The sequence below is a fragment of the Epinephelus moara genome, chromosome 6 (assembly GCF_006386435.1).
Source record: "Epinephelus moara isolate mb chromosome 6, YSFRI_EMoa_1.0, whole genome shotgun sequence".
Classification (NCBI taxonomy): domain Eukaryota; kingdom Metazoa; phylum Chordata; class Actinopteri; order Perciformes; family Serranidae; genus Epinephelus; species Epinephelus moara.
In genome coordinates, this window is record NC_065511.1 from 28139411 (window position 1) to 28164053 (window position 24643).

At 42.8% G+C, this 24643-nt stretch overlaps 1 protein-coding gene across 1 annotated transcript; it reads right to left on the bottom strand.

Annotated features, from left to right (window-relative positions):
• Positions 1-313: 313 nt before the first annotated feature.
• On the bottom strand, positions 314-23085 carry bcl3 (BCL3 transcription coactivator). Its single transcript, XM_050046037.1, has 9 exons — positions 22224-23085; positions 21357-21477; positions 11477-11585; positions 4183-4384; positions 2517-2605; positions 2320-2397; positions 1750-1917; positions 1160-1253; positions 314-1067 (listed from the first exon to the last, which is right to left on the bottom strand). The coding sequence occupies exons 1-9, from the start codon at positions 22753-22755 to the stop codon at positions 949-951; spliced, it is 1512 nt and encodes a 503-aa protein (XP_049901994.1). The 5' UTR covers positions 22756-23085; the 3' UTR covers positions 314-948.
• Between the last annotated feature and the right edge of the window lie 1558 nt (positions 23086-24643).

A 24643-nucleotide genomic window follows, 5' to 3' on the forward strand; every position in this document is an offset into this window, starting at 1 on the left:
TACCTTCACTTTGCTACATCCACCCAAAGTTTTCCCAGTTGTGTCGTTGCTTTACTTTATATCGTCAGTTTTAATTAAGTTTCGGTAAATACTCGCTGTTTCGAGAAATCCACCGAGTTTTTTTTAACTCTTTTGTCTCTTCTTTCGGAATATTCACAATTCAACATGGCCGCGCGCTCGTTTTTGGGCCGGTTGTTTGCACCAGAGGACCGCCCACCGACCAATCACAGCACGGCTTTCAAATTCTCAAATGTTACTGAGAGACAAGCTGCAAAAACCAAGACAAAGCTCAACTTTGTTGGACACGTTTTATATAAAAATATCTACGCATTTTTACAATATAGCATCACGCACACACAGGCTCATACAGTGGGTTATCAAAATGACAGACAGAAGGATTTAAACTGTGCAATATTAAGTCAAGTTACATTGTGAAGCCTTCCAGTAAGCAGACTGGATATATTTTACATAGGGTGTCTAAATATGTTCTTTGTTGCCCTTCATTTCCTGTCATCACTCTTCTGTCCTCTGTAAAAAAAAAAAAAAGCTAAAAGTCCACCATTAACTGAAATCTCCAGGCAGTTTTTAAAGCACTCCTTTGTGTTAAGCCTTCATTGCATGCAGTGGCACATTTCTGCTACTACATATATGCATATGGAGAAATCCAGTTGATCGCTGCAGCAGCTTGTCAGTCACTAGTTTGGTCCCAGTCGTCAACTGGGGTGCCCACAGCAGTGGCTGGATGAGGAGAGAGGTTGCAGACACTATGTCCAGGCATCAAAACCCGACGAGGGATTGCAGCTGTGACTGTCTTTTCTGGGAAAGAAGACCAGCTTGTATTTCAGCTGCAGTCTTTTGCCGGCCTATCATCCCTTTTGGGCACTGAAGTCTCTTTGTTGGCTGGCTGTGCAGAGGTAGTTGCAAGTTGCACTGGACAGTAACTTTGAGCTAGTAAAATGGAAATACAAGCGTGGATGGAGTCTTTGGAGAGTGGGAGGTGCTGCGATGAGGGGTGTGTGGCGTAGTCGACGGTGAACACCCACGACTGTGGCTGGGGGATGGGGACCCTAAAGAAGAGGCAAAGAGTACAAATCAAATGCTGGGATTTAATTGGCTGTGTGTACTTGTGTGTGTGTGTTAACTGTGTACATTTTCTTACCATTTTCTGTTATGCTGCTCCGATGTGGTGAGACAGACACACAGTGTTGATCTCTTATCTGGTTGGAGCCTCTCCCTCGTAACACATCTGCTATCTGCAAAAATATTTACACTCTGTTACAACCTTGTGTGCATGACCTGTGAGTGTCACACTGATCTACAAACAAACAGCTCTTGAGCCAAACGAGCATATAACACTGGTGGAGAAAACACTGCACCATTCAGGTTTGTCCTCTAGAGGGAAGGATACACACACTTTCTCTCCCATCTGGCTTCAACCATTTCTTCCGACTATCCTAATCAGAGCTGAGTCAAGAGGGTTTTGCAATGGTTGCATTTGTTCTGACGTAACTGAACTATTGGTGGGATTTTCCATCGTAAAATTACAGTGTGTGAATGAAAATTTGGACAATCACAAAGAAGTTGTTCAGTCATTCTGGTCACCTTTTTTTGGGAGTTCATTTTTTTATCTAATTTGTCCTGATGCAGCAACTCAACCATGAAAAGGCAAACAATAGAGTAAGAATGGCATTTCAGCTAGGTCTATTTCATACTGCATATTTTCTGTCTCTCTGTTGTCCCCTCACTCACTTTCTTGTTCTTGGCCACCATCACAGGGGTGTCATTATGGTAGTTCTTGAGGCTGCTGTCAGCTCCACTCTTCAGCAGCAGCCGCACCGTGTCCACCTGACCCCGACCACAGGCGCTGTGAAGGGCTGTGTTCCGACTGTATGACTGGCTGTTGACATCACAGCCACTCTGCAAGAGAAAAACACGAGAAGTTGACACAGATGTGATTCATAAAGAAAGCCAGAGGAGACACAGTTCAGCATAGAAAGTGAAACAGAAGACAGATCCATGGAGAGGGTGAGTGAGATCAAATAGGAGAGATGAAGAGGAGAAAATGCTTTAAAAGGAGAGATGAAGGAAGGAGAGAAGATAATTCTGCCCATGTACAACACATCTGCTAAGCTCTGATAATAAAGCTAAACTATTAATGTTTTGCTCCGATTCTTTGAAGGCCTTATCTATACACAAGAAAAGAATAGGAAACTTAGTATGCAGCTTACGAGCTGGAAAGAGAAAACCAGACTTATCAAATAGAGCTGAGTCACAACCCCTCTCTCCCCTCCCTCCTCCCTGCCCACACACCCTCATTACCTCAATGAGGAAGTGGACCATGTCTGCATTATTGCTTTCCACCGCGTGCATGAGAGGACTCTGGCCACTTTTGATGTCCTGATGAGAGTATAAAAAAACACCATCGGAAAAGTCAGAGGATGCACAGACGGTAAATGTTAAATTTGTGAAGTTGTGAAACTTAGTCAGTGCTGAGTCAGTGCAGCACAGGGACTGACCATAGCGTTGATGTCAGCGCCTGCGTCCAGCAGCATTTTGGCCAAATCTTTATGGCCCCGCAGCACCGCCAGATGGAGAGGGCTCAAACCTGAGAACAGGGACGAAGCAGAACTTGAGTTTTATATTGAACCAATTTAGACACACATGTACACACACAATGGGCATAAGTCCAAGTAAATGCATATACACACACCTGCGTAAACCTGTTATTACACATACTGCCTCCCCACACAGTATACAGAGACACAGGCAGTGTGTGGCATAACATTTAAGTGTGTAGGACTTAGTGGCATCTAGCAGCGAGAACTGCAGATTGCAACTAGCTGAAACGCCTCCCATGACCCAAGCGTGAACTGCCAGTTGGATTCCTTCACTGTTCATTGCCGAATTATCAACAGAGGCCTCCTCCTCTCCAAACAAACGGACCAGGTGTCTTATTTATAATATAGTGCATAAGATCCATACTACAAATGTATGTATGGACAAAAGCCAAAGTGGCGTGCGTCAAAAAATATTCAACCATTTCTACAATCAGGCTTCCACCTCACCTTCTGTGTCACCAATTTCCCGTCTCCAAAATGTTCGTGAGCATGGGTCAAAGTTTATCCCATCAAGTCTGTTTTTATAGATCGCAACTTCTGCATGGGAAGTGGTGCACACCTCTTTTAGGCGTCGTTTTGTGCACACGCCTGGTGACCCCTGGTAATTAAAACTTCCATTTCTGCCAGTATATCCCCTTAAATCCTACACACTGGGCCTTTAAAGTGAGTTTAAAGCTTCTCCATGTTTTGTTGGGACTGGTTAGCAGACTGCTACCAGATGGCGAGCCAGGCCGAGAGGTTTCTGTCACTGAAAGATTCATAGACTAGCAGGAGCATCTTAAACTGAATCATGTGGTACACAGGAAGCCAGTGGAGAGACCTGAGTATTGGTGTGATATGTTCACCTTTCTTCACCTTTGTTAGGACTCTTAAAGCCATGTTGTCTAGACAGGAAATTATTACATTACATTAAAATTAAAGTAGACTTTGCTATTTGGTTGAAGTTGTTGTAATTAGATCTGATCCCTGCTCCACAAATAGAATTGTAGAGAGACAAGCCTGTGTGTATTTTGGGGGCTTTCTTCTGTACCCAGACTTGTTACTTTCACACTAATGTCTCCTGTGCTTTAACATCACAGGATACGCTGGTGATGTGACAATGTGAGACTACACAAGACCACAGAGGAAGGACACGTCCTTCTCTCTTCCTGCCCACACATCCAAAAGCAACCAACCCCACACCTACCTGAAAAGGCTTCACATCTCTTATAGCCCCCAACAAGCTAGTAAGGTAGACTGTGGCTGTTCACTATTTTACTGCTCACACATGTACTGTAAATGACCTGATGTCAAAGTGTCTGCAATTTCTAGATGTCAATATAAACTTGGTCACACACACAGGGAGTAGTGAGAAAAAGGCAGCTGACCACGATGCCCAAAACTTCAGCGTAATGATAATGGCTTTGCTTGTATTCATTAAATTAAACACATAAAAATCACTAAGGAGGAAATGGTCCAGCACAAGGCTTTATCAGATTAAATAACGTAATGAGAAGAGCGAGTCAGTCATCTGAGAGCAACTTCTATACAGACTGAGGGGCCTCCTCTGTAGACCCTAACTTACCCTCATAGTTTCTGATCTCCAGGCATGTGGAGGATGAGGAGCAAGAGAGCAAGACAGATAGACAGTCACGCTGCTCATATTCGCAGCAGAGGTGGAGCGCCGTCTGGCCGTTACGGTCCAAGGCAGCAGGGTCGGCCCCTTCTCTCAACAAAGCCTCCACCATGTTGGCCTGCTGGGTGATCACTGCCAGATGAAGTGGAGTCTGAGGGGGAGGATGACAGCAAAAACGACAGTTTAGACAAACCAGTTTATTCAGGTCCATAACCACAAAAGCCAATACACAGTGTCTCAAAATAGTTTTCATATTTCACACTGCAGCGCACAGTAGACGGCATTCAGAAAGCGTAAACCCCCCACTAATGCTGAACAGTGCTCCAAGACATTATTCCCATCTCTTAAAATTTGAGATAAATAGATTTGTTACCCTGCATGGATGCCATTATTTCGAAACAAGTCTCTATGTTAGTGTCACTGTTCTGACTAAAAATGCTCATCTAATAGTGGAAATCCCAGATCCTGAATTTCACCAAATGCAATTACTGTATGTTAATATAGTTCCTCTCCCAAGGCTTTTTTTGACAATCTCAAAATTACAAATCCATAAAAGAAACAGTTTGACATTTTGTAAAAATACACTTTTCTTTCTGGTGGAGAGTTAAATGAGAAGATAGCATGTCTGCTGTCACTAATTTTTCATTGTCTGTTTTTTCTCCTCAAGTTGAGGGGAGGTCCGTTTGTATAAGTTTGTGGCTCTTGACCTCTCCTGACACATTTCTTATTTCTTTTATTAAACTGTTTTTTTTTTTTTGCAGTTTTATGTGTGTACAAATAATAAATAAATAAATAAAAATAAAATGTCATGTAGCAAACATGAAGCCACAGCAAGAGGCAACCTCCGGAGCTGAAAAATGAAGCTAACATGAAGTGCCAAAAACTGCGGTTCCTGGCTCCTTAAGCGAGTTAGTCCTCATAGACACTCATGTTAAAATGCAGAAAGCAGAAATAAACAAGGTTTACAGCCTGGTACAACAAACGGCTTTGGTCTCTATAGCTAATTTTAACATTCACGACAACTGTATGGGGGGTGAATTTTCTTACAACTCAAGAGCAGGGCTGCTTGAGTGACAGGATGTTTGCAAGGCATTGTTAAATCTATGAGTCAGATTCACAGTCTTTTGGCAACGGCCAAAACGCCCAAATTTGAGGCTTCAAAATGAGAGTCCACAAACCAATGGGTGACGGCATGGTAGCTACATCCACTATTTAATACAGTCTATGAGCGAGAGCAGGGAGACAGTTAGCTTAGCTTAGACTGAAAACGGGGAAACAGCTAGCCTGGCACTGCCTGCAGATAACAAAACTTGACAAGCACCTATAAATCTCACTAATTATCATATCTTGTTTCTTTAATCAAAGTGTAAAAACAACAAATCACCATTTTACAGGCTTATATGCCTGAGTATTTCGTGACTCGGTGCTGGTAGTTGGATTTCGTTGCCTTTGGACAGAGCCCTCTCACTGGTCACCACTGTTTCTAGTTTAAATGTTAAGCTAAGATAACTGGCAGATGGCTGTAGCTGCATTATGCTTGGGTGGTATCAAGGTTTTACTGTTTATACTGTATTTAGAAATTCCAAAGGTATGATTTTCTCCTCTCCTGCTCCTCTTTCAATTTCAAACTGATACAGAGATGCTGTATTGATGTGATGTAGTGCACAATATGCGCCACAAGAGGTCAGTCTCCACTGGTGGAACAGGCAGTGGAGCTAAGAAAGACGTCAACTGCGAGTGGTGGGGATAATGTTACAGAACTAGTAAAAAAGAAATATGCCTCTGTGCCTATGTGGGGGAATTGCCATGTATAACGTTATCTTTAGGTCACGTTGTTCTACTACAAAAGCAGTTAATTAGCAACATCATTTTATTCAACACATGATCTCGGTTCAGCCCACTGATCATTCCATTCTGCTCCTGTATGTTGCACAATGACAATAAAGACATCTGAATCTGAATCTTATGTGTCAGTATCCGCCACAGCAACAAGTGTCATCAGGTCGTCCGGCAAGTAGGGCGCTTATTTCCTATCCATTCATTATTCTGTGGGACATGAGTATTTAAACCAAGTAAGACTTGTCTAAGTAGATTAATTGCATATTAGAAACACAGCATTGTAGGCTAGACAATGACATACACACTAATATGACCTCTATCACCAGCAGCTCAGCTTTTACGTTTTTGTCGTTGTTGTTTTTTTAACACAAGTACCGTCATATACTGTATACCTGGTGAAATGCCAGGAGGGTATGAAGGTATGAAAAAATATCTGCATATTAACTGATCAGACCTGAGAGTGGTATGATCTCTAAAGCTCAGCCAGAAAGCCAAGTGTTTCATATATCTTGTTGCCAACCGGACTAACTAGAAGTTACATCATAAGATCCCGTGTTGGCAGTAACGGATACAAGACAGGAAAAATAACAAGGTAGGAATTTACAAAATCTTACAATCAGCACATCTCGTAAGTGAGGTTGGCAGAAGAGTGCTGTTATTTCTAGTAAAGACCTGCTTTCATCTCTAACCTGTTCTACAGGTTAAAGGTCAGATACACAAAAGCAACAATGCCTGTAAGGACGGGCCAACGCCTAAAATAAATAAACAAGGAGGAACCATGTCAGCTAAAATTAGAAGTATTAAACATCAGAAGATCATGAGATACAGGCATGTGTACGCCGTGCCTATTCCCACAAATACACAAACACACCTAACCCACATATGCACACAACACACAGCCACACACAATGCCAATATTCATAGTCATCAGCAACCAAATCAAAGTCCAAAAAAACAGCAGACTGTCAAATATGAGACCTTTGCACCATATATCACAGAACTAACAACAACAACCCTAGCATGAGACTGTGTGATTATATCCAAACAAGGAGGAACATTTATTAGGTGTTTGCCTGCAAGAGGACGTGCTGATTGGATACACTTGAGCAATCTAGGATGTTCCTTTGGGTGAGGTCAGCATGTATCATCCTGTCGATAATTATGTCAGCTCCAGTCACTGAAAAACTTCTGTTTAAATTCAGCAACGCAACAGTTCAGTCATAAAGGGAAGTCTTTTTAACCTGGACTTTTTTAGCTGCTATTCAAGTTACACAATCAGCGCAGCAATCGGGAACAGATTGTTGTTCCAAGTTTCACTTTTGCTTTATTGTTACTGTATGTGAGTGTGTGTTTATGTGTGTGTGTGTGTGTGTGTGTGTGTGTGTGTGTGTGTGTGTGTGTGTGTGTGTGAGTGTGTGTGTGTGCGTGCACGTGCTGGGGATTTGTTCCAGTAAAGACTATTAAAAAAAGTAGTCTAGCAGTGGGAGAGCGCCTTTGTGGAATTCCTCAAGTGTGTCAATGCCAGTGTTCCTCCCTTCATCTCCCGTTTCCCTGAATCCAATGACTCACACACACACTTACGGATACAGAAACACACAGAAAAGAGCACACACACACGCACACACAATCATATCCCCTATAAAATCTGCATTTCTTGAACTTCCTATAATCAGTCACTGTGAATAGCAGCCATACTACTATTTTGACCCCACACAGCACTAATGAAACATGTATGGTAGAATCCAGGAGTACCTTCCACACTAAGGCCTTTTAAGGCCTTAAAAATAGACCTCTCAAATTTGGCAGAGCCTAGCTGTGGCTTCCTGTAAAGGATTTCAGAGTGACTCAAACAAAAATCCAGCAAAGATAAGAGGAAGGGTGGGTAGGGAGTGAGGGGGGGACGCAGGGCGGAGAGATGGAGAAATGAGGAAGAAGCGGAAGCGGCAGAGGGGAGTCCAGGGGAAAGACAGGATAACAAGGGAAAATCCCTTCTCTTTCCCCTGGGTCTGTCCTTGCACACTTGCATTCCTGCAAAATGAGCAGCTCAACATTCGGGAGGTGAAAAGATGAGAGGAGGTTTCTGGGCACGAAGAACAGCCCCGGGCTGTAGGCAGAGCCAAACACAAAGAGAGGTGGAAGGCAACAGACAGAGAGTCTTCCTCTGTGGTGAAAAGTATAGCGTAAAGCAAGTCCTGTTGCACAAATAAACATCGCATGCTCTTACGTCAGTGTTGTTGACGTTACTCTGATAACACCAGTCAGTTCATCAGTTATGATGACAAACCCTGAATTATGTCAAGATATATGCGGCCAAAGATGTGAGAAAAGATACTGAAGTGAGAGCGAGACAGATAGAGAAAGCACAGAGAGAGACAGAGAGAGAGAGAGAGAGAGAGAGAGAGAGAGAGAGACGCAGCAAGGGAAAGTCCCCGTAAACTACCCATTGAACCAAGGTATGTTGAGAAACAGCCCAAAGCAAGGGGGGGGGGGAGTCATGTGACTTCTCGGAACAAGGATACTAAAGCACACACAAACACACAGAGATGTCTCACTCATGCACACACACTCACACACACATTTAAAAAAGGCATGCCACCAGCAAGCACATAAAAGCTGGGGGGAAAAAATGAACTGATATAAATCTGAACAAAAAGATTTTTACAGTTCAGTGAATGTGACTATTTGCAGAAATGTTTTTAAAGAAGTGATTAATAAATTGTTATGGATCATCTGCATGCTGCATTGCAGAAGTAACACACGCACTTTGGTGGATGTCTTTAAAGCACATGACCATAACAGTATGTTTCGTGTAGGTGGCCCCTGGAGATTCAGTCCCCAAACCCCACTAGTGTCAGTGCCACGCACTACACCATCAGCTGTGGGGAGAGCAGCGAAACGTTGACTACTACGCTGTGTGTTTGTGCAGCCACACTGATAGCATGACCAGTGTGGGAGTATCAAACAGCTGTCTCTACCATCATAGTAGTTCATGGAGTGGAAGGCAAATCAAGTACTGACACTTGCACTATTGTTCAGTTACAGTACTGATAGTAACACTCTGTCAAAAAGTTCCATACGCAAAACCACAGAAACTCAGGATTTGTCATCAAAATTGGAGGAGCTGTATTTTACTATATCTTTGGGAAGTTGGCCGATGCCAGAAAATGTTTTCAAGTCTGTCTGGTAAACTTTATGTTTTGAAATATAGAAAGTTCCCTTTTGAAGTCTTTATGCCTGGTAGTTAAAACCACACAATCTGGTAGGCAAATGACTGTGACGGGACTTGGGCCTGAAAATCTCCCTTTTTGGGTTAGAAATGCATTTGGCATAATATGTGTGAGTGTGTGAAAAAAAGGTTTGTGAGTGTGTGTTTGTCGCGTGCATGCATTTTCATACCAGGGTTTACACAGGATATCACAAAACCTATTCTGTCAAGCCTCAGCGATGAGGAAAGACAACAACCAATGATAGCACAAACGTTATTTCTGGTAAGCGACCTGTGGTGTCCTGTGTGGTGTGAAACTCCAGCATTGAGAACTAAAGCTGTGCACGACTCAGGTGTTTTCTCTGCTGAAGGATGAAAAAGAGAAAGCTGGCGGAATGCAGAGAAGGTGGAGACAACAGAGGGGAAGAGTGCTGGCTTGAGGCCAGTGGTCGGGACAGCCCTGAATTGGGAAACACTCAAAGATTACTCCTTGTGCACATTCCAGTAAGGTACACTGTAACTGGTACAGTCAGTTTTCATAAGACTACTCACCTCAGTGAAAGTTTAAAGACCCTTTGCCCATTATTATCATTGTAACTAGTCAAAGTTGCCCTGGACAAAGAGTCAGTCAAGAAAAAAGCAAATGTAATATGAGTTTAAAGGGACATGATATCATGTAATTTCTCCACTCTCTTCATGTGCTTTGAGTTAAGAGGCCAAGACATGAGATATGAATGCTGGGTTCATGAGAGTTCACGGGAGTCACACTTCACAACACTTAATCATCTCATCTGAATTTCACACCATGGCAAATCCAAAATGCAAAACCTAAAAATCCCTACCTACAGGGACACCGAACACTAGAAAACCATGTACAAAATAAAACAAAACACTGGAAAACACATGTAGTCCTTCCGGGCATGTGCTTGGCTTTGGCTTGAGGCAAGTGCAGGTGGAGAAACCAGGAAGGGTGAATTCCACTGCATAACCATCAGCAGCGATGACTGTAAGAGAGTGTGATAACACAGTGCAAGGCAAGGAGGAAACCAAGGCACTTCCTCTTTCATTCTTTTCCATGTTACTGTTATCAGAAGGGTGAGGCGGCACGGGGAATGTATTTTACACGCTGTGGTTGCCTGGGGCAGAAGTTCCCTTCTCATTTCTATTCTATCTTTCATTATGTTATACTGACTGAGGCCGAGACCTCTTTCATATGTGTTGCGAAATAGAACTGAAACATTTAAAAAAAAAAAAGTGGATTGGAAAGGAGGGCAATATTTTCCCACAAATGTCAAACTATTGATTTTGAATTCTGCATTTGTAAATGTAATGACAGCAGCTATGTGTGCATGCATGTATGTTTTCATGGCACACAGAAAAATGTTGGTCCCTTAGCAGTTCTTTTGCGTGGGTTGAGGTGCTATATAGCACTGCCACACAAACAACTTTTTAAGTTGAGTCGAGTTTAATTTGACTGGGACAAAAAATAAAAACATGACATTAAAATAGCCTGCAAACGGTGTATTTTCAGAGGATAACAATTGAAAGGAGTGGCTCTCGACCTTTGCCCCATGTGAACGTTAATATTCCAGGCTTGAAAGGGTAACATATTGTGTTCCTCAATAAAGTTTAGTACTGCATGCATACAGAAAATCTCAAAAATCTAAAACAATATAGTAGTATTTGCCACCTCTAATAGCTCTATATGACAAATGTGCTATACAGCAGTGGTCCCCAACTGGTGGGTCGTAGTACAAAAAAAAGTGGTTTGTGGGTCCATTCTGAATGGACCGCAAGTGACTTGCGAAGGTTTGTACAAAACATGCTTTATTTTAAAGTACAGTGAATTTGCAGCACAAAGCTGTTATTTTTAATTGCCATTTCCTGCCGTAGAGTCAGTGACAAACAGACAGCTACTTGACAGAGACAGCAAACTAGCTCCATGGCATGGCCAAATGCAAGTGTGATGCTGAATATATTAAATTGTGTGGACCTTGAACTGATGACTTAAGAGAAAGCTGGACTCAGTGGCTGGACCAGTTGGGAACCACTGCTGTATAGCACCTTAAGATGTGTGCCATATAGCACCAAACAGATTCCCAGAGCCAAATAGCTGCCTTTGGGTACTGTTTAGTACCATTTTTGTTTAGTGTGCTGCAGAAATGTAACACATGCGTATCGAAAGTGCATTTGGTTTACCTGACGGAGGTTGTTGTAGACATCAAGGCTTCTGCGAGCCAACAACAGGAGTTGGATCAGTTTGCGGACGATGGCCAACTCCCCCTGCACCACCGCTATATGGAGGGCTCTGTAATGGATACACAAAAAAACAACAGACACAAATAATTTTACTCTACAACAGCTGAAAGAGAGATTATGCAAAAGGATATTTAAGTGGGTCTGACTGTAAAACCCCACACCAGCACTTTAAAAGCTCATGTTATATCTAGAAACTAGAAGCAAAATGTCTTCTTGACATCTCAGCCAGTTACCTGGCAACCTCACAGCTACGTCAAACTTTTTAAAAGTTTGTTTTACACATACATGGCTTTCGTATGGATTGAACTCATGAGATACAACATGTTTATTGACAGCTTTTGATTTGCTGGTAGGCCGATGTTGACGCCCCTGGACCGAGTCAGGCAAGGTTTCTTCTGCTTTCTGTCTTTATCCTGATCTAAGATATGCAGAAACTGTTGCTCTAATGTATATAGCTATATCACTCATGCTGATGAAACATCACACATTTTCTTCTCGCCTTTAAAATCTAACCGGCGAAAGACTTTAGTTTTTCTGAAATCAGAAGTAACAAATTCTGCTTGATCTTAATTATCCCACGGCAGTTGTACCGTGGAGCTCCACAAATGTACAGGCATGACTCACACCACCCTTATCACACCCTTATCAAGACTAAAGGGGAAACCACTATCTGTGGTCTATACGTGAAGCGAAAGAACAAACGCAGGCCAAAGTTTAGGACAGGGAAAGGCAGGAAACTAAGCGGGGGGAGGGCATGCTAAAGAACACCGTATAGCAGTTTTCACATTTTTCTTTTTCATGCTGTCAGAAGAAGCAGCTTCCAGTAAGAGCCAGACTGATTTTATGTCACTTCCTGTTGTCAGTAACAATGGCAGCATTCTTTATCTTGCTCTGTGTGCTGTGAAATCCAGCCATTAAGCTGTATGGTTTCTGACAGGGGCTTTCTGTAACCAAAAAAGGAGGGAGAGGTTACACTTGTACTTTGCTTTGTGATCAGTAAGTCATAACCAGACAAAAACCAAGGCACACTGCTTTGCAAAAGTTAAAAGGCCTTTAATAAATGGGCTTAGCGCCTATGCATCTCAACTCACAGTCCTCATCTGGGCATCGTGCCCAAATATTAAAGGCTTTTTAACTTTTGCAAAGCAGTGTGCATTAATATTTTTCTGTTTATGAATTATTAATCACAAAGAAAAGTACAAGTCTAACTTCTCCGTCCTTTTGTGTCACATATGTCCTTGGATCCAAAGAGCACCTGTTTTTGATACCTGCATGTGTGAAGTAGCACTCCTCAGCCAACCTACTTTGCAGGGGCTTTCTGTACGTACACTCAGTCAGCTTCATCCAATGGGGAAGTCATAATCAGACGTACAGTACAATCATGTCACAGGAAACAGGGACGCTTCTTGAGAAGTTAAAGCACCCTTGCACAGAATTTGAGGTCAGAAAATAAGTTCTTATAATGACAACAGCACTTGCAACACTTCCACTGACATGGAGTCATTAATGATGGTAATTTCCTGCTTGAAAAAAATATAGATTAAAGAGACCTCTCTGAGCAAACAACAGACACTCAGACATACACTGCTGAGCTCTGCATTTACACGCGGCTGGTGTTTGGTTCAAGGAATCTATCTATGTGCCTTATAACAGTATCAAATTACTGTAATTATCTCTTCCAACCACATATAAACCAAACATTTTACATAATCTCTATATTCACAGTGGAAACATTCAGATTCTTTGCAACTTGATGAAGGCAAGTATGAACAGAATAATGCCTCCGGTTTGTTAAACTGAAGGATAAGCATGTGCCAACCTTCACTTGGTGGTTGCAGGGAAAGAAAAACAAAGGCAGGCTCTGCTATGTCGGTGCATATAACTCAACAATTTTACAACTAAACCAATAAATAAGTGCAAAATGTGTGCATGTGCACATACATGCATAAGTGCACACGCAATGAGCCAGCAAGGACATCAACTCTCCAACTACATGCTGATGTGCACGAGCAGGTTAGAGCTGCAACTGCAATAAACAGTCAGATGATTTGCACCTGACATCAGAGCAAACAGCAGAAAAAGCAGAACTGCACGTTGGAGCGGGAGTGTGATGGTTCTTTCCTCAGCTGGTGTGTGTTCCTGTAACTGAACTCAGCACTGTGAATAAATCTGTAACAACACAAGATTTATTAATCATATTTACTGTACATGTACTGTACACTCATTGGCACCTATCACATGCCTTGAAAAGCCCCTGCAGAGTCTCAGCAATAAATCTTTTTGCATATGGTGTGATTAATCATACTACCACCCTAGATACTTATCTCTCAAAGCACTGAGCTCAAATAATGTGTCAATAGTTGCCTTCATATTAGAGCCGACATGATTATTGTGGCCAAAAGAGTTCACTACAACGATATTATCGCAATATCTATTATGATATCTATTCATTTTCTGTAACAGCTTATCTTGTTAGGGGTCATGGGGGGCTGGAGCCTATCCCAGCTGACATTGGGTGAGAGGCAGGGTACACCCTGGGCAGGTCACCAGACTATCACAGGGCTGACACATAGAGACAGACAACCATTCACACTCACATTCACACCTACGGACAATTTAGAGTCACCAATTAACCTGCATGTCTTTGGACTGTGGGAGGAAGCTGGAGTACCTGGAGGAAACCCACGCTGACACGGGGAGAACATGCAAACTGAAAAGAAGGGCTCCCCCACCACAAGGATCAAACTAGGAACCCTCTTGCTGTGAGGCGACAATGCTAACCATTGTATCACCGTGCCGCCTATGACATCTATACATAAAATTGAAAAAATATGGTAACCGGTAAAATTCATCTTTAAATGAATGTACAAACCATTCAGAGCATCAGTGTAGCAGAACACTATTTGCAGTGTAAAGACACGGCAGAGTAATGACGTCCTGAGCAGAGAAGCTACCTCGGTGTTTTGTTGGGGTAACCAAGTCCGGGCACACATGTATGTTAGCGCACGTGTCTTACATTGGCTAGCTCATCACAACCGCTTTGCACTGCAATCACACAGCAGGTACCGCCGATATCAGGACAGCATTGTCGCGGCAGCAACCCACCCTTTGGTTCCCGCATGGTTAACACCATTAGCTCTGTCAGTTTATGGCGATAGCAGCATAGCTCAGCCACCTCCATGTTGAGAACCGTGTGCAACTCACACACTCTGAATTTCATCCACAGCCCCTTCAACTCTGTTTGTTATATTTTCTGTCGCCTTTTTGTCAAATTAATTACACTCAAAATACAAGTGTAGGGAGGTGGAGTGAGTCTGTAACCATAACTGTATGAAGAACAATTACACTTAATGGATGGCGAAAAGGCAACTAGAAGCGTTGGAGGAGGGAGACAAAGCGAGAATGGATAAAAAAAGACAAACGATTTAAGAGGTGCTGGATTACACATGACATTATGATGTGTTTTATTAACATGATATTAATATTTACTTTTTAAATGTCGTCAGTGCCAGTATATTGCAACACCCCTTCTTCTAAAGTGACTCTGTCTCTCTTGTTATACTCTCTTCTATCTGCATCCATCTCTCTCTTTTTCTCTTAAGATGAAACTGTGCTGTTTCTAGTTCCTGGAAGTGGGGCAGACCACAGCCCCAGATAACCCCAGGCACAGCGGCACTGACGCAGACAGGAGTCCCGAGTCTGCCGCGTTACTGACAGTCACAGTGTGTGTGTGTGTGTGTGAGAGAGTGAGAAGAAAAGAGACTGCGAGAAAAAAAAAGAAGAAGGCTGAGAGAGAAGGCAGCATCGTGCGGTATCCTGTTTGGTATGGAGGGTGAAGGACGCAGCTGAACTTCAGACTAAGCCTTAACATATGCTGTGGTCTGTGGACCAGCTGAGCAATGAGGTTATGTGTCAGTGGTGTGAATAGTAAACAAAAGAGAAGCAGAGAGCCCGCCCCACAGTCCGGTTAACAAGAAATGACGGCTTACAGTCTGCTGTGCTCGTCACAAGGAATGCCACGACTTCCAGATTTTGTGGATAAAGTGGCTGTGGGGGAAACCTGGATGAGCAAGCAGTTTGTCGTATGGTGGGATCTGGGGTTTTTCCATCATAACGGTAACAACTCATTGTCAAAAGCAATCATAGTGCATTTTACAGTAATGTGCTCAGTTTTAACCTTGATTCAGACAGTTATTGAGTGAGTGATTGAGTGATTGAGTGATTGAGTGAGTGAGTGAGTGAGTGAGTGAGTGAGTGAGTGAGTGAGTGAGTGAGTGAGTGAGTGATAGCCCTTTGAAGCTCCTATATGAGCTCCATTCTTGGATGATACAGGATATTGAACATTAATCTGCGCACATCTCAGGTCGGAAAGCTCCTCAGAAAACTTGGGCTCGCAAAAGCAGTTCAAAGCACAGCACACACAATCTCACAGATAGTATGATTCACTCTTTCATGCCACAGTTGAGCGTTGCTGGATGATAGTAAAACAAGTCGGAGGAGGACTGTGGACTCATTCGCACCATAAGCAAACACCGTCTTTTTCCTACGTAGTTGCTTCGGTGTGTGAAAAAGGAACGAGTGACTGGCTGTCTGACATATGTTATTTGCCGTTATAGAGTGTTTCTGGTCATGCTAGTGACGTGGCTGTATGGGTGGTAATGTCAGTCAGTTTGTTCAACCACTGTGGTCCAGACTGAAATATCACTATTGGATGGACTGCCATCAAATTTGGCTCGGACAACCATAGTTCCCAGAAGATGAATTCTAATAACTTTTCCTCTGGCGCTATGAGGCCCTGCCTTTTTTTTAAAAATTGAATGCCACCATGTAATCAATCTACCGTGCATTTATTCATTTTATTTATTACACAGTAATTAGTAGCTTGTTACTAAAATGGACAGGCAGAGGGTACTACTCAATAGTTTGGTGGACACAGGGAAACGGAGATCTGTGTGGGTAAATGAGACCCGAAAAAGAGGGTGGATCACGTGGGGGTACCACAACTTGGTCCAGGAGCTTCTCCTCAATGATGGCCATTTCCAGGCATATTTTAGGATGACTCAGGGACCGTATAGCTCTGCACACCCAGCAACCGCTACCACCAATCTCTCCTCCATTGTACACCAACTATAAACTTGTGACCACCACAGAAGGCCCACCTCTCAAGTCATCCCATTGGACAATGGGGAAAAAGCTGTGATGACGTGGGGTGCTTTTCCACTCTGAGTTGAAGTTTGTTCAACTCGCTCCAGCAAAAGGCCCCTAGAGTGCAGAAACACGAAGCGCATCGCAATTCAAAAACTGGGAACAAAAAGGTTCATTCTCATTTAACACTATTACAAAAAGCCGCCTCCAGCTGCTAAAATGCTTTCTGTGTGATCAGGGCCTCGGGTACACAACTATTGTATGGATTGCCATGGAATTTGATACACACATTCATAAACTGTAATAGCTTTGATGATCTGCTGACCTTTCATGGGTCTACATTTCAAAAACTGCATTTCCATCGACCATAAATATGCTTTACATTAAGTGCCAATTAGCAAATATTAGCACGCTAACATGTTAATCTAAGATGGTGAACATGGTTAACATTATCCACTGAACATCAGCAAGTTAGCGCTGTAATTGTGAGCACGTTGCCATGCTGACATGAGAATTTAATTCAAATCATGTGTACACCCCATGGATGTATACCGAGAACCCCGTTTATTCCCATGAAAGGTGGCATGGAATTGGCATGAAAGGCACATGAAGCCAAAAAAGTTTCACTTCCCCTGTGTGAAATTATCTTCCACATCATTGAGCCCACAGAGTAAGAGTGGTTAACTTACAGTTTAGCCCTCTGCTAACTTGAATGGAGGTTAAATGATTTGTTTGTGCAGCTCTTCTTGACATTGGAAATGTTGTCAGTCTAAATGGATCAAATACATCATTGAATCTATGGGAAAAAGTCTTTTGGGGCCCAATGGCATCACATGATGGACCTGAAGATGTAATTCCACTGTTTGGCCACTATGAAAATTGTCTTCAAAGCCCAGCTCACTTCCTAGGGGCCTGGTTTCGCCTTACAGAACCACTAGCGTGGCTATAGACTTTTAGTCTCTTGTGTTTGTGTCTTTTCTAAAAGTTTACATGTGGTTAAGAGCATATGCAGAATTACAACATCATTAAAAATCAAAGTTCTGGGTTTACATGACATGGTGATTTAAAATGATCCAAGTCAGCAAGTAAGGCAATGATTCAGTAAAGGTGTTAGATGACAGTTTCAATCATCAGAGTGTTGCCAAACTCTGCATATAAAAGTGTTTTTATGCATGTAAATGCACTGACTGACTGGAAGCACCTAGGGAATTTATTTGTAGGAGCTGTAAGACAATCAGCACATCTCATGTACAAATGATAGCATGGATAAGCAAGTGACAAGAGGTGTGAGAGAGAGAGAGAGAGAGAGAGAGAGAGAGAGAGAAAGAGATGAATCTGATAGAAAGAAAGCGGTAAATGAGGAAGTGAGGAACGGATGTTTGGGTTTTTTGAGCCCATTCATTTAAAAACACAGAGAAGAAAGAGAGAGAGACAGAGACACCTGAGAAAAACCGCAATCGTGTTTAAAAACTGAGCACTCACTGGTTTTCCCGAAACTAAGGGGCTCAGCAGCGCTGAGAACAGACGATGAACGCCCTATTGACGTAAGAGGACGCGCACGCTCCCCGTCACTCACTTTATGCTGACACGCACACACACATACACACTCATGTACATACAGACGGTGTGAAAAGTACAGGGGGGCTGAGAATGTTTCTTTCTGCAGAATTCACACAAAGTTTCAGACGACCACAGAGCAACAAGTAGGTACTGCAGAAGCCTGCCGAGGTCTCCACTTCAAAGGACAAAGGGGCCAGATTTTTGAAAAGTCTTTGCACTGCAGCTTTGGTGCATTAAATCTCATAAATAAAATATCTCCATTTAGATCTGTGTCTGCATTGCAAATTTGGATAACATTCTCGTATGACGCTCCAGAGAGGAATGTCAACAATTTATTGTCATGATACAACAAGTATATATAAACAAAAAAAGTACCGTTTATCATGGCTATTGTGAGCGTTAGCGTAGTTAACATTGCACTCTACTTATTTCCTTGCCACTATCTCTTAATAGTGGATGTGTCATGGTGATTATGAGTTTCTCGGGCAGATATGGGACAATAAGCAGCTGTGACTTGTCACGGGACTTACGGCTCTGCTAAATGTTGGTCATCACGAGAATGGATGCAAATGATGCTGATACTTTTTGAAACCGCAACATCAAAGTCATTTAATTCTTGGACATGCTATGTTTCCAGTCTTATGACTCTGTGTGAGCGTGTGTGAGCGTGTGTGTATGTGTGTGTGCACTCTTGTATGAGTTTGACATTTCAGTTAATGTGTGGGTGGATGTTAAAACTTTACACAAAGTTAAGTATCCATGCGTTAAAGCCTAATATTTGCATTCATGTGGTCTCGAGAACTCCTCCAGTGTCCTGTGTACGGTACTCTCAATCCTACGCCCTGAGAGATTTAAAATTATAGACTCAAGCAGCTCAGACTCATCTGCTACAGTGTCCAGGTTAACGTGACTGATCAAAACCTTCATTGACACTTTGTGAATCATTCCTGATCTACACTGTACCAGGTCCCCTTACAGGAAGTGAAACAACAGTTGGATATAAAGGGGGCACTGACTGTACCTGTTCAATATGAACAACCAGGTGAGTCACAGGGAGCATAACAAATAAACTGAGATGATATTACAGATGCCTCACAAACCACATCCAGGTTGCGCAATGCCAGAAGTTTGTTTATGAGGTCAGATCTTCACTCGCTGAGACTGGTGTTTTATGGGTGTATCCCTGTGAATCACTTGTGTTAACTTGTTTTTTACATGACCATTTCAATTTCACTCTTTATGACCGAGTCGACGGTCTCCCCTTGAGAAGATAGTTCAAGTAGTAAAAGTGTCAGGCCTGCAGAGAGGCAGTGTGCAGAACTGCAGTCTGTTATTGGCTGGTACGGAGCTATGATGCCGACTTAAATGTCACAGAACTTTTATCATGTGAGACATTTTAACACGTCACAGCAGGAAAAGATGAGGTGTAAAGAATAAAATTAATGATGGCTGAATTCCATTTAGCTGCCGCAGTTTCAGGATCCTGGTAGTGAGCACACTGGCTCAATGTCACAGTATGACGGCTTACAGGGACGTTTGAATACTAATAATAGTAATACCTACTCCTACAAGTTAAAATGTCTGCTGTGGAAAACGCCTAATGGTTCACGCACAGAGGAAGATGCAGCTCTATAGACAGATTTACCAGATCCATGAACACACATAGATTATGTGTGAAACTTTAAACATGAATAGTTACCACTTCAAAGAAAAAAACAAAACAAAACTTAAAGGAATACTTCACTCCCTAAATGACCATATGTATATCAGTTAATCACACCATGTTACATGAACTTTGTGAATGTGTTTTTTTTCGCATGCCTTGATGGTGAACGAAGGCGCCAAACATGAGTCACAGGGGACAACAGCAAAACTGGTCAACGGTATGATGTTTTTTGGTGGGTGTCGCTTAGCTGGAGGCAAAACAATTCTCTACAGACATTAGCTAGTGCTAGTTAGCTAGTTCTGTTGGCTTGTTTTAGGCAATGGAGGAAGATGATGCATTCAGAAATACTCATTCCAAGTGTCAGAGCGCACTTTGGCACAAACTGCACCGTTCCTAAATTTGAAGCACTGTCTGAATGTACTGTTCGGTTATCCTGAGCACCGCACTTTCGGAGCAGCAGAGCGCACTCCTGGAACTCTGTACGGGGAGACGTAGCAGCAGAGTGCTGAGCGGAGTGAATGTGTGATTTACGTAACCATTAGTCAATTTATAAAGGTATATAACGGTCTGTTTCTTCGTCCAACAGGGCTCTCTTTTTCATGTAGAGCGTCACACTGAATCTACGAACGCACCATGTCAGGTCTCTCACTCTCCAGGACTGTGAGTGTTACTTGAATAAGTAAACACTGACCAATGGGACCAGACTGGCCGACCCGTATGCTCTCACTCAGTGGATGGATGATTTGACAGGATGGTCGGCTTTGTGGTTGATTACTGTGCCAATCTTACAAAGAGAGACGACACCTGAACGGTTTCCTACGGTTTGTTTTGCTATTGAAACTAATGTTAGCTAATGCGCTAAAAAGTTAGCATTACAGAGAAATACAGTATTCCTCTTAACACCTCCCCAATTTCTGATGAGGTGGACATGATAACCCTTAATACACACAACGTTGTTTATCCCTACAACAGGAAATACTTTTTCCCTAACCTGATATGAAGTGTGTGCTGCACATGAGAGCATTTTTGATCATCGCCTCCGTCCAGTCCTTTTGTCTCATCGCATTTAACCATAGTTGTCTTTGTTTTTGTTGACAGGCAGTGGCGGCTGGTATGTAATAAATTTTAAGCTTTGAGCCATGACTCCTTCTATTTTGGCTCCCAATAACACAACAACACAACATTTTAAAAGTCCTACGTAGCCTACAGCCCTGTGGTGGAGAGTCGTGTTTTGCCTCCAGCTAATGAAATGACGTTGTTGTGACAAAGGGTCTTTATCAAAACATCTGTTTACAAACTCACTTAACTGGTGCAGTAAAATCCCAGTTTTACTTATGTAATGTAACATAAAGGATGAATCACAGTAATCTTTAAGTTTACTGTATGCATCAGTGACTTGGATATGTGGCATAACTTCCAACTTAAGCCATTTAAAAGACATTAACATACGTGTCTCCATCCTCATCTTGACGTGTAGCTAGAGCGATAGCAGTCAGCAGGTTTTCAGCTGGGTGGGCCACAGGGTGGTGCGGCTCTGGGACATGGGGCAAACAGTACACTGGGTATGGAACTGAGTGGGAACGACACAGAGAGAAAGAGACAGAGGGGGAGAGTGAGACATAAAAGTCGAGAGGCAAAGAGGAAGAAGAAAAAGAGAAAATTATTAAAATACATATAATAATGGAAACACAGCCCTGACACACAAGCCATTTTCTGTAATAAGGAAGTGTGCAACTGTGCACGTAGGAGTGAGTATGTGTGTGTGTGTGTGTGTGTGTGTGTGTGTGTGCGCATACTATTCAGTTAGGCTGTGAGTTGACCCAGTGAGCTACTTTTGTCCATGCAGAAGAAAAGCTGCAGAATAGCTGACTGGACATTCTCCCATTGATTCAGCGGCAGTGCTGCATCACCTGCAACTCTGCTGCCTTTTCTACCACAGTGTTACAATGTGACCCAACATGTTAAGTAAGGAGGAGCATGTGCTGTGCTGTGTGTTGCTTAAAACCAAAATAGTGTCATGTACCAAAATAAGATAATTTAGAGAGCCCCTGCAGGTTGTGTCATGATGTTCCTGCATCTCCCACTTAACATTCGCTCAATAGGGTGCACAGACACACATTATGCACATATATATACCCAGCTTGATTATTTTGAACATACAAAATTATGGTTTCCTTAGAAATACAGTGCTATAGATGAAACCTTTGAAGTGTAACAAAGTTCAAAATTCTTCTTATTACATATTTGGGTACAAACACTTAAAGAATATAATAAAAAAGTAAAATAATAGAGTGAATGTTGGCCAGCATGTCTTACCATAATCAAACTGGTGCAAAAAGCGGATGGGATATCTATCTGGACTCTGTGCTGCCTCGTCAACCCGCCTGGGAATCACTGCTGCTCCCAACCTGCCTTCATCCGCGGCTCTCTCCAAACGCCCAGCAAAACCGTCTCGTATTGTGAAGTCCGTTTCTGCCGCAGGGGAAAAGCGGTCTGCGCTCTCTGGTGGAGCCGGTGACTGTCTCTGGGTCTCCGGCTCGACAACAAACGGGCGCTTCCTGAAAGGAAGCCTGGAGGAAGATTTGTCCGCTGGCCGTTTGCGAGGAGCACCGGTCTCTGAGCCCGGGACGCTCCTGACCGTGGGACTGTGTATTTCCAAACTGTCCGTCCCTGTGCACGTGGGGGGTGCAGGTGAGCCGTCCGTCACCCGAGCGTCCCTGCTGGTGCAGCTTTTACAGTCCGGAGTCCTCGACCCGGCGCTCCCACGCTCTCGGTTAGTGGTGCGCAGATCCAGCGGCGCGGTGGCAACCGACGGATGGTCACCGTTCATGGTCATGATCCTCGGCATCAACCGGGGGGCGAGGGCGCTCAGGATCTGAAGAAGCTTCAGGTGTGTGCGCGTGAAGAAAACTTGTCGACGTTCAGTGACGGTTTATGGGATCACTCCATCCAAAGTGGCCAGTAGTGCGCCTTTCCCATCCCCATGAAATCAAATGGGCAGCGATCAAATCATCAGTTTCCTTTTAGTGTCACTGAAGTATTTTAGATAAGCGTGCAAATGTATTTTCGGAGAAGAGCTAATAGAAGTTTGGTGTAGATAGCCCCTAATGTGTATCCCAGCGCACCTATAGTAACAACTGCAGGTACAGTGCAGCGCTCATCTTTTAATGAACGCACAGTGACACTTGACTGGTGCTTTCCCCAAACTGAAAGCGATTAGCGCTCAAGGGCAAATTACACTGCAGGAAGGAGAAGAGACAACACTTCGTTGAATTCATAATAATTTCTGCATTTCCGACCTCTCTGACATCTGCCTGTTTTGCATTCAAGTTCAAAACAACTAAGGCTGAATTTCTCAAGAAGTTCAAGGATCGATGCTTTTCTCGGTTCGGGTGCTTTGGTCATGTCTCGGTGCAGAAAATGACTCAGTCTGGGTCAATGGCTTTTACTCTTAACGTTTACCCCATCTGCAATTTAACGCACTCTTAATTATTAACATGAATTCAGCTGGATGTGTTCAAAGGCACACTTTTATTTCTTGCTTTGAATGGTTCAGTCATGTTAATAATAAAAGCTTCAGGAATAAATTTAAACGCAGTCAAGATGCCAAATGCAAAATTTGCTTTTTCCAAACATGAGGAGCACTTAACATAAACTAGTTTCACACAGCATGAAGAGAAGTCTTTTCCAAATACAGTCACCAAAGTGTTACTTAATGTAAAGTCTATTTCTTTGCTTTAGTGCAGAAACAAACTGTCCCACTCCCACTTTATAGAGAACGCAACAAGCAAAAGACTTTAACAACATGCAGTCTGCACAATGATACTGTTATTCTGAATTGGGCATATTATCATGCTTAAGTCATGTTAATGTCAGATCAGTGTAGAGTAGGCAAACAAAAACAGAAAGGCACTGAAACTTAAACTTCCTTTCTGAACTTTTCTGTGCCCTCTTGATGTCATGGAAGGGATTTTTTTAATGTTATTTTGTTCACGTTTCAGTGCCTTAAGTCAGCAGAGAGAACGTTGATTTTCACACCTCAGTCTCGTTATAGAGCAGACAATATTGTCTCAGTTGTGGCACATTACAGCTGATTGTACTTGTCTACAAATGACAGCTTTCTGGTAATAGCTCATAAATAGACTCATAAATGCTCCATGTTCTGTATCAAGTGAACTCATATCACTATGAATTAACAAGACGTAAAAGCTTGTGTAAACTTTATGCTTCACTCTATAATGTTTGACAGTAGTCTCCTTTGGAGGATGCAGATTTTGCACGTTGCAGTAAATCAGCTACACAGTGTCAGTCAGTTCATCTGTTGCCTCGGGTTGGTCATATGTCACCAAGCTGCAGAATCAGAGCTAAACTTGCACTCCCAAAAGCAGGAATAAGGAGAATAGAAGAAGAATTCAGAGAGAAGATGCCCTCTTCAACAGACTGACTTAATGTCACTGCTGCCCTGTGTGTGGCCATGTTACCACATCACAATACAAACCATAAATGCACCTATAAACCTGCATATGCACCCACACACAAATCACACCTCATCTCCTTAACGTTATCCTGAGCCACCCTCAGACCAGGGTCTGATTACCAGGGTCACTTTGGGACTTTCCTCTTTCCACTGAAGTGTGGAGCTGGCAACAGAAAGTCAAGCTTGGTGTCTAAAGTCCCTAAAACACCCTGAGACTATACAAACATGCTCTGCAGCTGTCAAGGCACTCAACCATTAT

Coding starts and splice junctions, on each gene's coding strand:
- bcl3 (XM_050046037.1), bottom strand. CDS start 22,755: ATGCCGAGGATCATGACCATGAACGGTGACCATCCGTCGGTTGCCACC. Junction 2,398..2,516: donor GCGCTGACATCAACGCTATG/GTCAGTCCCTGT, acceptor TACTCTCATCAG/GACATCAAAAGTGGCCAGAG. Junction 1,254..1,749: donor TGGTGGCCAAGAACAAGAAA/GTGAGTGAGGGG, acceptor ATATTTTTGCAG/ATAGCAGATGTGTTACGAGG.